General features: G+C 40.8%; 1 protein-coding gene across 17 annotated transcripts in view; it reads right to left on the bottom strand.

Annotated features, from left to right (window-relative positions):
• The window catches only part of Ldb2 (LIM domain binding 2), a 364,317-nt gene that overhangs the window by 231,168 nt on the left and 119,655 nt on the right, over positions 1 to 13,494 (bottom strand). For all 17 annotated transcript variants that reach the window (XR_010040848.1, XM_063230125.1, XM_063230126.1 and 14 more), the window contains exon 2: positions 8,000 to 8,102. Coding sequence is in view for 15 of the 17 variants with exons in the window: in XM_063230125.1 (XP_063086195.1) it covers positions 8,000 to 8,102 (103 nt within the window). In the remaining 2 variants the exon portion in view is untranslated. The remainder of the gene's footprint in view (positions 1 to 7,999; positions 8,103 to 13,494) is intronic.

Below are 13,494 nucleotides of genomic sequence, written 5' to 3'. Positions count from 1 at the left end.
ATCTCTGTTTCACCTTTCTTACCTCCAGTGTCGGTGTGATTGCATTAGAGTTAGCAGTTTATGCTAAACTGTAAGCTGTTTTAAGGCAAGACATAGGTCACAGCTGTGTGTGCACAATCCACATCTGCACAAATACCTAACACAGTCACTAAGGACTTGGAATGTAAACTCAGGGAAGCGTTGATCTTATTCTTCTTAACACTTTTCAGAGGGGTGTTTCTTTCTTTAGGTGGGACTCATGTGAATACACCAAGTAAACGTACTAAGAAGTAAGACTTTTGTGAACAAAAAGATAGTTCAAATAGTAACTACCCAGTGTAGTTGCTCTAGAATTACCATATTTTTGTGTTTGTGATGAATTGGAGCTGAAATACATAACAAAGAGAAAAGAAAGGATGTCCAGTTAAGTTTGAATTTTGGGTGGACAGAAACCAATTGTGTGGTACAGCCAATTGCAGACTAATAAGCCCCTCATAAGGTGAGGGTTTTTTTTTTTTTAAGCCATATGCATTCAGTAGAAGCATAGTTTTAGGGTGTTTTTTTTTTTTAAGCTTTTTCTGGAATAGCAATATATGGTACAATGCCTTCTTGCTATGCCAGGCAGCAGCAGTGAGCCGGAGCACTTACTCAGCCAAACGCCATTAGGGGACATCTACAATACTATGTTGATAGTCTATGACATTCAGTAGGGTACGGGCATTAAATTTACAATATTTTCAATTTATAATGGACTTATCAGAGCAGAGCACCATAGTAAGTCAAGGAGTGTATGGATCATTACGTCCCAAGTATTGTGGTTATGTAGCCACATTTTATATGGCAGCCCTACTTTAAGAAAATAAAATGAATTTAGGAGGGTCAGATGAGATGATTCCCAACAATGTAGAAATTTACTGTCAGAATGTAACTCCTAAAAGCTATACTGTTGTTGGGATGCAGAGAGATTCACCGCGCTTTTCCTGTAAGGTGAAGTGGTGTCATTTTGGTTTGAAGACTCTGTGGAAGAGGCAGAAGGAGGAATGCATTCCATGAAACTAAGACTCAGAAAATTTATGGACCAGAATTCCATCATTGTCAGAGTCACATATCACAGAATCTCAGAAACTACGTATAATGTCCACTATCTGGTTAGTGCATCATTCAGAAGTCCCAGCTAAGATCTTGCGGACAATAATAGACCTATTTTGCTTAAACTATATATTTGACAATGTTAGCATCATAAGAAAAGACTCAGCAAACCCCTGATTCCTTAGCAGATGCATGACATACAAAGGGAAAATAAAAATTCACCAAATCCAAAGGATTAATTATAAATAAGATGATAATTATACCTTTAACTTGTATAGCACTTTAAATTTAATCAAAGCACTCTTCTGTCCATTATCTTACGTGATCATTAGTGTGTTATTTATTAGAAATGAGAGAATGGAATGTCTGCTCAATCTATTGTTACAGCCAATTTGCAACTTCTGATACCATCAATTTGAAACCACAAATGGGAAGAGATTCATCTCCTTTTTCTTCTTCAGAGATCTGTCAGTTTAGTTCATCTATTAGTTGTAGGCTTTCTCTGAAGTCTTTTTTTGTATGATTAGTCCTAGATTTTTTCATTACTGTCAGTAGAATACTCTACTTCTGACCCACTTGGTGGATTATGATAATTTAGGGTAAGAATTTTAAATAAGATTAAATCAAAAGTAAACAAAAAGCTTTTATGATGAACCATGTTCACTCTAAGAACTGTCTGCCGCCCTACGATAATATCTGAAAAACAGCAGGAGCTCAGTGAGTTCTGAATGAATGAATCTGTGAATGAGTGAAGGAACAAACAAACAGAGAACAAAAGTCTGCTTTGGCCCTGCAAGTGATACTAGCTTAGGGAAGACTGCTTGTGAAAAGTATTACTTATCAAGATCACAATCTCAGAGACCAGAGCTATGCAGAAACTATTTAATACCACTCTATGCAGGAAAGGCACTGTCTAGAACCTGTGTCATCACGCAATGGACATGCTACAGTCATGATCAAAAATGCAGTCCTATAATTAACCAACAAGGACAACTCTGAAGAAGGGCATGCTTTTCACTCTAATAAATATTTAGATGCAGTCAAAGTCCACTTCCTCTCATCCAGTTTTGAATAAAAAAATATAAATCCCAAAGACATCTCAATTAGTTTCAACGGCCTCCTGCTCTGTGTGCAAAATTGGGTAAGGAATGGAAATCTGACTTCTGCTGGACAGGTACCATGATTGTAATAGTTTGGGCCTTGTTTGTTTAAATCACCATAGTATATTCATGTCAGTTTTCCCCTTAATTGGCCACTAATTCTTAAGTTTCCCATGTAGAATGAAGACAGGTCTGATATGACTCTAACCAAAGCCAGAGTTTCTCCTGCTATGTGTCAAATGACTGAAGAGAGAGATTCTCTAGTTTAATTTCAAATGATTGTCCCATCATTTGCTTATACAGTGACTGGCCTATTTACCAATTCATGCAATAAGTATTTACAGTGTGCCTTTCATGGCCCATAAGAAGCCATCTACATGTGCATCTCATTGTATCTTCAGAAGCACCCTGTGATGCTGGCATTATTCTTACCTTGATGTTACAAATGAAGAAACTGAGGTTAAAGCAATTTAAAAAGTCTAACTTAATATTGTACAGTCATGATTAAGCAAAGGCTTGAAATGAGACTGTAAATCCAAAATCCATCACTTTGAACTCCACACCTACGAACTAGGAGCTGGGCCACAAGCGTGTAAGAAACAAAGCTACTTTGTGGAGCACGAATTCTCTAGGGTCAGCTGGTATGTGCCTGGGCCTTTTCACCAGGCCGCATAGACCTGAGCATTTCCAGGCTTCAGGCAGACATTGTAAAAGCACATTCAGAAAGAGAACATGTGCACAGAGTCAAGCCTTGGAATTCCTTATCCTAGTGTGTTACAAGGCACCCTCTTTGCATGTAACTCTTAAAAGTGGCCTCATTTAAGCCACAGTAGTTATTAAGTGTGGTGTCAAAGTACCTTATGCTTATTATCAAAGAGTCATTTTTCCCAGAAATATATTTTTAATCATGTACTATGCTATTAGAGAGCAGAGAGAGAGAGAGAGAGAGAGAGAGAGAGAGAGAGAGAGAGAATGAGCAAAATGCTTTCAGAATTCTTCTAAGGCAAGCTCAATAAAAATAAAGGTAGGTGGGTTGAACCAATAAAAACTATGAGAAAAATAGTAACCAAAGGTATGAAACTACTTGGGCTGTGTAGAATTTCTCTACCTTAGGGGAACATGTCCAAATACACAACACATAAAAGCACATATTACAAGACAAAATTGAAGAACTTAGTCAATATTGCAAAGCTATCAGGCTTGCAGGAGAAAAGAGAGATGAGGAAGAGAATGTAAAAGAGTAACAAAGAGCATTGAATGGGCTGGAGAGAGCTCAATTTGTACTTTTTCAAACTAATGAGTCTGGGTGACTGAGCAAAATAAGGCTACAGAGAGCAATGATATTTCCTAAATCAGCTTTCTTTTCTCCTCCCCCCTTATTCTGGAGTGAGATGCTCTCCCAGGACCCAAGAATAACTTTGGGGTTGTCTGACCATGATAGTGCATGGTCCTGCAAGAAATCCTATTTCAAACCTAATACAGAGTTCAAGATGAAATAACAATGTGTGGCAGAGAATTATCAGGACCCTCAGCCCAAAATTACACATAGTGGTTAAAGGATTAATGGAATTTTATCTGAATTGTCTTGGGCCTTGATCTAGAGGGAGCAATGGACTCATTGGAATAACAAGAGCTAATATTTATGGAGCACCCTCAAGGAGCTGAAAATGCCTCTTGGGCCATTCCACATATTGTGAAGTCCTCACTTTTCGAAGACCACTGATGCCTCCAGAGTAAATTACTCCAAATCACATATGTAATAGAAGGCAGAGTGGAATATGAGCCCAGGCATCAGGCCCAGAGCCCTTTGCCTAAAAGGCAGGCCAATAGACATTGCTTTGAGGCAAGATGGTATTTTAATAGTTACACCACTTCTGATTTTTGATGCTGATCAGATAGAGTTTAACAAGTGTCCTGTTCTGCTCTCTTCTGTTCTTTTGTCACCCAAAATATAGTAGCCACACTTACTTACCTTTTACTTTTCATAGTCCCTCTTCCTGTTTATCACTTGTTTTGAGAATGACAGTGGCTGTATCTATGCAACACCACATGGATTAAAACTCAGCACTTGATGTGGAACTCTTGTGCCCTTCCTGCATCATGCAGCTTCCTAGGCTTTCTAATGCCAGCCTGGCATGGGCCTCAGAAATCTTCCATCACACATCTCTCCTGATGAGAAAATGTTTCCTGAATGAAATGTGAATAATGTATTACCTGAGACTGTGACCCATGAGGGCTTGGACATTGGTTAGGTCTGCCACGGGATCTACCAGCAGCATGGCACCCAGATGGTTGGTTAAGACAGTCACAGAAAGGGACTAGTGGGAAGCTCAGTTCTGCTACATGTCTCAGAGCAGCACAGGAAAATCAGTATTCTGCTTGAGATGAGCACTGAGCAATCAGCCTCGCCCAAGAATGCTCCCATTTATCCAAGATGGGGAGAGGAGCCAATAGCTCATTGCTCTGGATTTAGAATTGCAATGCAGGTGAGCAGAAGGCCTCCTACTTGGCTTCTTTTACCTCCTCTTTTGAACTAAGGCACAATGATTTTTTGTGACCCCTATGTCTGCTACCAGAAATGTGTACATTGATGAAGTTATTTGGTTCCCTTTAGCTATGGCGTGACCTCGGGATAAGATGTTGGTGAAAGTCTGTAGATCAATTGGCTTTGGAGTCAACATGCCTGAGGCCCAATGATTGCCCAGCTGGGTGCCTACCTTAACCTCTCTGGATGAAGTTTCTATTTTCAGGAAAGATACTTTTCAGCTCTATTGGTCTTTACTGACCATCTGACAATGAAAGAATATCCAGCCATGATCCCTTCCCTCCCGAGATTCCACCTAGTCTAAGTGGAAAGCCATCCCCCTGGGACGGCTACCTTCTCCAGTCACTAAACTTCTTTCTGATGTTCCCAAGGCAGGGACAGACAAATGACTTAGACACACATGGCCAGTATCCACATACGGCAGTTCAGTATCCTTGTCTGTTCTGCTCCTCCTCATAACACCATGGTTCTCCCATTGCATAATTATGTCCCACCTGGGGGTCTCCCATAAGGAGACTGAAGAGCCCCACAAACCAGAGAAGATAGAGCTGGGTCTCCAGGAGCACTCAAAAGGAAAGAGCAATGAACCTTTCAAAGCATAATTATTTCTGGAATTATTTAACTACTGGGACTTTTGTCTATTAGAATAATCAGAATCACATGTTAGACTAGTTTATCTGAAAATACCAGGGGATCACCAACTCTGGATCAAGTTCCACCAGTATTAAAAACATTCAAAAATCTCAGTAAAAGATGGTTTTGCTAACTTTCTATTTAGTAACATCAGTTTTCCCCAAAATGTCCATTGATTCATTCATTCATTTAACAAATATTTATTGCCCACCAATTACATGCTACTCATGTATTCATCGGAGGATTCAGCAATTAACAAAACCCTTATCTACACAAAGATAGGATTCAAATGAGTGTCAGGAAACAAGCAAATAAGCAAACACATATTGCTGAATTTATAGTAACTTAGAGATTTCATATCTTAGAACTGAAAGGACCCTCTAAAGACAGGGGGAAGGGAAAATACAGTTTTATACAAGGAAGGCAGAAAAGAATAAAAAAAACCTCATCTAGAATATTTATTTCTTATCATGTGTAATTTGTCTTTTTTTTTTTTTTACAAATAAAATCTATCAGGCAAGTCTTAATTTCCTCCTCACAAACTTGAAACCTGCAGCTCCCCAGGAGGCCTTGAGGAAGAGCCCAAGCTCCAGACCCTGAGCCCCTGAGCGTCCGCTACACTGGCACAGCCTGTCTGAACCACGAATGGGTTAAGGTGCCAGCCCTGCACTCAGAGCTGCACAAACAGCGCGAGCAGGGCGTTCTAAGCAAGCTTCCCTGTCTCCCAGTCCTGCGCTGTCAATCAGCTGTCACTCGCCCGTGTATCAGCGGCCTGTGCTCATCACCAGGCTGTCAGCGAGGCAGCTGAGGAGTCTCCACTCCACACTGTCAATCATCTTTGTTTCTCTTCTTCACTTAGGAAATATTTTGGCTCCGAGGAACAAAGAAACCTGGGCAATGATGGTTCAGGGTAGGGCATTTATTCCTGTTCATGGATATATGATCCACTACATGCTGATCATGGCTCACTCTAACTGATGTGAGGGTGGACTGGGGGACAGAGGAAGAGCTAGAGTCTGTTTTATTAGGACAGACTTTAAAACCATAATTCCAGTTCCCTGTGCAGACCCAGATACATTTCCAAGTTGGCAGCACACAAGGGCATAAAACAGTGATAACTTGAAGTTATCTTAGCTATGTCTCAAAAAATAAGCAAATAAATAAATCAATAAGCAAACTAAGGTGACTCAGAAAGCAGATGACTGCCTGGTTAGAAATTATTCACTACATCACAGCATTTAGGGGAGGGAACAATTGCAGGACTGCTCCCAGGACTTCTACAACACTGCCCTTGGAGCTGAGGTGGATTGGTTGCACACACACACAGAAAAGAAAGGATGCCATAAAATATGTCTACCAGGGCTGGTGACAGGACTCATTTTACTGAATGTAAAGGCACTCAACACATTATCTGATATACTACTTGCTCCTCTTACCCAAAATAATGATTTAGAACTGTCCCACACCTTCAAAAGTTCACAACACACAAATAGAAATGGTAATCTAAACCAAACCCTCAGCAACCAGTTTCATTTGGGTAACAAGTCCATGATGGCCTGCGGTCCACTTCACCACTATTAAGAAATCACTACATGCATGTATTAGTATAATTAATCAGGTAGTTGTGCAACACATCCAGAGAGTACTAACTTGTCTAAAGGCCCCTTAAGTTAAAAACAAACAAACAAAGAAACAAACAAACAGTTATTCCCCGATAACTTTGAGATAAAGTTAGCAAGCATCAGAGCTTTTAATCATGTTTATGAAGAGCTCTGTTAACTTATCAATTGCAACTACTCTGCATGGACTCATTCATGCAGTGGCAAGTTCTGTCATCATCTCGGGGTCTGTGACAGGGCCTGTGTTTTCCCTCTGTCAGATCCTTTCACATGTGCAACACTGATTTCTGAAAGCACATCTCTCTCTGATCTAACCGGACATTAATTGCTTTTGTGCTGATGTATCTATGCTTCTTGATCTGATAGCACAACTAGCAAATCTGATTCCTGACAAGTTGCCTGAACCTAATCAGGACAGATCAGCTGTTACCCAAGGTGCCACAGGCTGTAATTTGAGGATCTTTACAGAGTTATCACTCGTCGGAAAGACAAGGAACTGTAATTCTGTCAACACTAATCAAAAACTGTATGTTCAAAGAGGCTGTGGCCTCCCCATAAAGATAGCACTTGTCAAAATAAATATCTGAGATAATTGATAAGAGGGGATCAGAAGGATGGGCCTGGTAAAGTGTTGGCAAGAATTTTTATTATAAAGAAACCTTCACAACTAGAACATTGGATGTCAAGAGTGACGCATCCAGGATACGAGAGGGTCACAGAGACAAGATGCGTGAAAACCTTCCATCATTCTGCTCCCATTTATTATTGGGTGACTCAGTTCATATTTGTTCCACTCTAAACAGGCAAATGCCCCCACCAGGCTCAGCCTCCGAGAAAATCACTGGGTGCCACCTCAGGCTGCCACCAGGTGACAAAGGCTTGATAAGAAGCATGAACATTGTCAAGAGTAGAGGTATTATTGTCAGACTGTCAGCACGGGGCTATCTCCAGAGACCACTGTGGTTTTCTTACAGGCACAAAATGAAAGAAGTATTAAAAAAAAGAACAGAAAATAAAATAAACTTCTTTCTTACTGTATCGCTTTGGTCCATCTTCCAAACAAAATGAAAGGGTTAATGTGGCGTCATCTTCAAAAAATTCAGTGGCAAACGCGTCCCACCAGAGGTTGTCACTGTCCTGCAAAGAGACAGATCATTTATTTAATGGGTGAGAGTGGAAAATCTTATCCTCTCAAGGAGGATAAGAAAAAAAGGAAAGAAAGAGAACCCCGGCCTCGTCATGCTCATTACTTAGCATATGTGTGTGGGTTTCCTGCAAGGGAGTGGGTGGCTGCAAATTAATTGCCTCAAATGGGGACTGAGTTCCAATTCAATAAGGGAACTAACACCAACCTGAATAAACATTAATTCTCAAGGAGATATTTGAGGAGTGTTAATAAATGCACCATGTAACACAAAGTGATGATGTGTAAACATAGAGTTTGTATTTAGCGTAAAATACACTCAATGTGTGTGTGTGTGTGTGGTTTTTTTTTTTCCTTTTTCTCACCTGCTGCTTTCCTAAGAATCTATTGTTACAAACATAGTATTATACCCAGGCTAATGAGGATAAATTTTAGCAAATAATTTAATCAAAAAAGGACATTCATAGCTGTACTCTCTGTAACTTTTTCTATAGAAGATACTGATGTTTCTTCAGGAATATTTATAATTATACAAACATATATATATGGGTTTGTGATTTGGCAACTGTCAGATGCATGTGGATTGTTCTTAAAGATTGTTTAAACTTAATACACAGCCATGAGCTTGTTGTTAAAATAATTATCAGAAAGGCAAAAGTTCCACAGAATGCAGGCCATTGCCTGGACTCTGTTTGTCTTGGGTTGAGTGTTTCTCTTGCTTATCCGAGAAAACACTTTGGAAAAGATCCAGTTGAAGGCAGCTGGAAGCATCGCTCATGCAAGGGGAGCAGGGGGCCCCCTGTACCAGTGAATGAGGAAGGTCATGCTGTGTCCTGCACAATGCAGGAAATGTACCCCAGCCTCACTCTCTGTCCAGAGCTCGATTTACCCTCAAATTCTTAAGTATGATCCCTCTCCAGAGAACTGCTGGTTCATGCCAGCACCGAGAACAAGATGCTTCCCAGCTGCCTGTCAGATGAGAAGGGGGACCATAGGAGCACTGTGATTTCCCACTCAAGAGTCCCCACCATCGGGACCCTGGCCAAGATACGGCAGGCCTCTCTGCTGCCCATCAAGTTGTTCTGCTTATGACAATATTAAGTTGTTGTCGCTGGCAGGCCTCAAGAATGAGCCTTCAGTCCCAACAAGGATAATTAAGGAGCCACAGAAGATCGATGCTGTCCTTGACTTGAAAAACGAAGCAGCTCAGACAAATGAATTTTTGTGTCTCTCTTTCTTGGGCTGCCTCCTATCAGCCTCACCAAAAGCCACTACTTCTCTTAGTACAACGGAGAAAATATAAAAGCCAACCAAGGGCAATTCATGGGTCCACATACAAACTACTACCTTTCTTTCCTTTTGCAAACAGTTTTTTTTATTGAGCATTTACTATGTGTAAGGATATGAAATACACATTGGAATGGGAGACTAGCCCCTGCCCTCAAAGAGCTCAAAAGCTTCCTAGCAGAAGGCAGTGAAGTGAGCAATTACAGGCAGCTCTGCTCCTTCTCTTGGGTCCACAGCATGCAAACTCCATGCTCTGTCAACTGCCAGAGCTTTCAGAAAAGTCAGCGTGCTTGGAAGTAGAAGAATCAGTCAGGGAAAGAAACCCTACTCAGGAGTCTGGATCATTGATTCATTTGACTTCAAATTGCCACCCAGATGGAAAAGGAGTCACAGTTATCGAGTCTTTATCACATGCTAAGCCCTTTCTGACTACTTTCTGTGTATTTTCCTACTCAATCCACACTACTAACCAGGTTCTGGATTTCCTTTTTGTTTTCATGTCAGCACAAATACAAGCTTCCTGTGAGCAGAGACTTCATTCCCCTTGCTGACCATGTCCTCGTGATGGTGTCCAGCCCACAGTCTACTCCACAGAAGCAATCCAGTGAATGAAAGAAGCTACTCTAACTGTCCTCTCTCCATTGCAACTGCCAAAACTACAACTTACATGGTATATGTAACCTACCCAAGTACACTCAAATGACAGAGATGGGACTTAAGCTCAGACCACAGGACACCCCAGACCTGTGCCTTGCAATACTCTGTGAAACCATCTGCGACCTATCTCTGGAGGTGTTGGAAAGCAGGAGTCAGGATTTAAGAAAGGCAGAGATATGTAAAAGGGAATATGTTATCATGAGCTCCTTCATTTGCCCTGCGGATTTGTCACAGGAGTCATGCCCAGGAGAACACCTGATACAACATCACTTGTGGAATGTGTCTCGGTGAGTGACACTGCCTCTTCTCAGCTATGGTACCTTGGGCAACTCATTTGACTGCCTGACCTTGCATCCTTACTCAGAAGCTAAAGACAACAAGAACAACAACAACAATAATAATAACCATCTGGCAGGGTAGATGGAGGATTAAATAAATTACTGGGTATAAAGTATCCAGCAGATTTTCCCAGATGCAGTAAAAAATCAATAATAACATGTCTTTTGTCTGGCTCTCCCGGGCATCTCTAACATCATTTCTTGTGCAAGAAACAGTCCACTTTCTAAAGAACTGCATCAAAAAACTCTTTACAAAACAACCTGTTTATAAATCAAGCACTCTCTGCTTTCTCTATCACTTCAACTGTTTACAGCCAACTTGCCTGGGAACCAGATCTGACTACCACACAGTTCAAAACAGGAGCAGGAATGCGTAAGCTCTTCTGCCTTGCTCATTAGTCAGAGGCCTAAAGCCCGGATCAGGTCTCCACCTCCATTTTCCTGTAATCTAACTCTCAGTCTCTGGCACTTCTGCTGGAAAATGAACCACGAAAAATGCAAAAACCTAGGGAAACCCAAGCTGATTTGAGGGCACTGACAGAAAATCAAGGACTCTGGCTAACATGAGCTGTGAGAGTTATCTGTGAGCAGCATCACAGGTTCCACGGGGCTCATAGAAGTGAGTTTTGGCAGAAGCTATAATAAACATAATGAGCCAAGATGAGGGACTTGATATCATTAGATTCAAGCTAACCACAATAGAACAAGAGATGAGTCAATAACTCAGGAAATTTCAGGGTAGGTTTGCCAAGAGAAGAGCACGTTAGGAAACAACAGAGACAATTGGCTGTGATCACAAATCTTAGAACAACATCTCCAAAATAAAAATCTCATTTTTGAGTTCATAAAGCCAGTCATATCGTAAGTAGGTAAAATATTTTTGGCTGGCTGGCGGAATGAATGAGATTACATATATACAATCATAAACCAAACTCAGAGAAGTCACTCTACAAAATCATCCAGAGGTCTTAGTTACTGATCCCACATTGTCTCTAGGCTGATTAATTTGGGACTGGCACACAAAAAATTTTGCTATATTTTAAACATGACTGTTGCCTCCTCCCACCCTCTCACATACAGATAAAGCTTTGAAATTAGTCCTTAGTTATAAGAGAACTAATGTTTGTGAAGGGAAGGAATAAAAGAAAAAGAGTTGGAGGAAAAGAATCACTGAATGTTGAGGCCAAGCCAGACTTGCTGGTTGTATATGAAGAAAACTGACCATGAAAGAACATTCATGTGGGAATCACTGTGCTCGAGATGGGACCTGTTGCCCAGGACAGTGATAATAAGGTCGAATGCTAGTGCAACTCATTCCCACCCACAATTCTGCTTAACAAATGGTTTCCCGCTTTCGACTGAAGACCACAAGAGCTAGAGGAAGCAGGTGGTTGGCACTGGTTCAGGAATATTTTATCTCAGGAAATTTCTTCCTCCAAACCTTTTAGGAGTTTGTACTCTTTCTTCAACCTTTACATGGGTTTTCTGATAATCAGCTTCCTCTTTGAGCACTTCTTGCTTCTATTGTGTTGCCTGGTATATTTCCGGGGATCATGTAGGCAATCTTATAGAATAAATTTGCTTAGCAGTGAACATAGGCCTTTAAGGAATGCCTGAATGCATTACAAGACCCCTGCTGAATCAACCAGGAATCCTTGAAGAAGACCCAAGCATCCGCTCTAGTGAGAACTCCATTCTTAACTGCACAAGATGTAGACAAGAAAAGAGCAAGTCCCACTATTTTCTAATTTGTCACCAAGTTATCCAGAATGCACCTCCTCCAAGAGGCTGCTAGAACTCTTGGATACAGGTGAGGAATTGAAAGAGACCTTGGAAATATAACAGGCCTTGCATTAATTAAATTCCTGCAATTCTACAAGCAAGCTAAAAGTTTCAACTCAATGTAAATTTGGGGTCAACATAGGAAAATGGCAGAAATATGAAATACCAAATTCTTCTTTTGAGTCAGGCGAGGCAGCAGAGTTCAGGAAGCTAAGCAGTAGGAACCTGCATCAGTACATCTATCAAGGGTGTTTAGAGATCAGAATTCAAAAGAGAAATTCAACAAGTCTGGCTTCATCTAGTGCTTGGAGGGAGGGCTGGGTACTACTGATAGCTCTCACTTCACAGAAGTGATCATCTCAAGTTGACCAACATGAAGATTAATGGGGAAATGCACTGAACCTATCCAGTCAGATAAGATCCACTTTCGGAGACTGCTGAATAGAGGTCATGGTAGCTCCCTGCAGTTCAACTGTGAGCAGAGTCCTACTCCTGAGTGTGCAGCATACAGATGCACATCCGGTATGTCACAAATAGAGAATTCTAGTTCATGAATCCTTCCATGCTTTCCAGTGTAGAGAAGGTTGCAAACTGTACCTCTAGTAGAGTGCATATGGAATTATAACTGAATCACCACCCTATAATGTAAAATTTGTCTACTGTCGAGGCTCTGTGGCACACGAATTGCTTTAGGACCAGAAATGGGCACCATGTGTCTCCTGCTCCTTAGGGGAATTCATTATCCAAGAAAAAACCAGGAAAATGAAACGAACAATAGGGAGGCCAGGCTGACACAGTCAGATTCTTCAGTTAATACTGGGAGAATCTGGAAGCCCAAACCAGGGTCTTGGGGACCAAGAAAGAGTTCAAGCAAAGGCTTCACCATCGCATCACAGAGGTCTCGTTCTCATCGTGGATATCCTGGACCTTGAGGGTCAGATGCTTGTATTGAAGCCGAAGTCTTCGAATGTCTCTCTCTTCCACATTGCCATACTATGCAGTCACTTTTTACTATTGGCCTTTTGAGTGACACACTGGTTAAGACTCCAGATAACACTTCAACATGCTCTGAGCCAGGTTTGATTTCTTTCACATTTAAAAACAGAAAACAGGATAATATGATGACAACCCATACCCAGTTATCGCATAAAATCACATGGATCTTCCTAGCCAACCTTGTGATTTATATACACACAGTATTCCATTTACATGTCATTTTATTTTTGATCCTTTATTTAAATGATATGACACATTATGTTCCCTTTTTAAACATGATTTTTTTTCATTCAAAATTTTACTTGTTCTTTAATTTTTTGCAATA

This window comes from Cavia porcellus, unplaced genomic scaffold, assembly GCF_034190915.1.
Source record: "Cavia porcellus strain 051 isolate PalLab524CR breed Dunkin Hartley unplaced genomic scaffold, mCavPor4.1 scaffold_18, whole genome shotgun sequence".
Lineage (NCBI taxonomy): Eukaryota > Metazoa > Chordata > Mammalia > Rodentia > Caviidae > Cavia > Cavia porcellus.
This window is presented reverse-complemented; position numbering and strand designations above follow the sequence as displayed.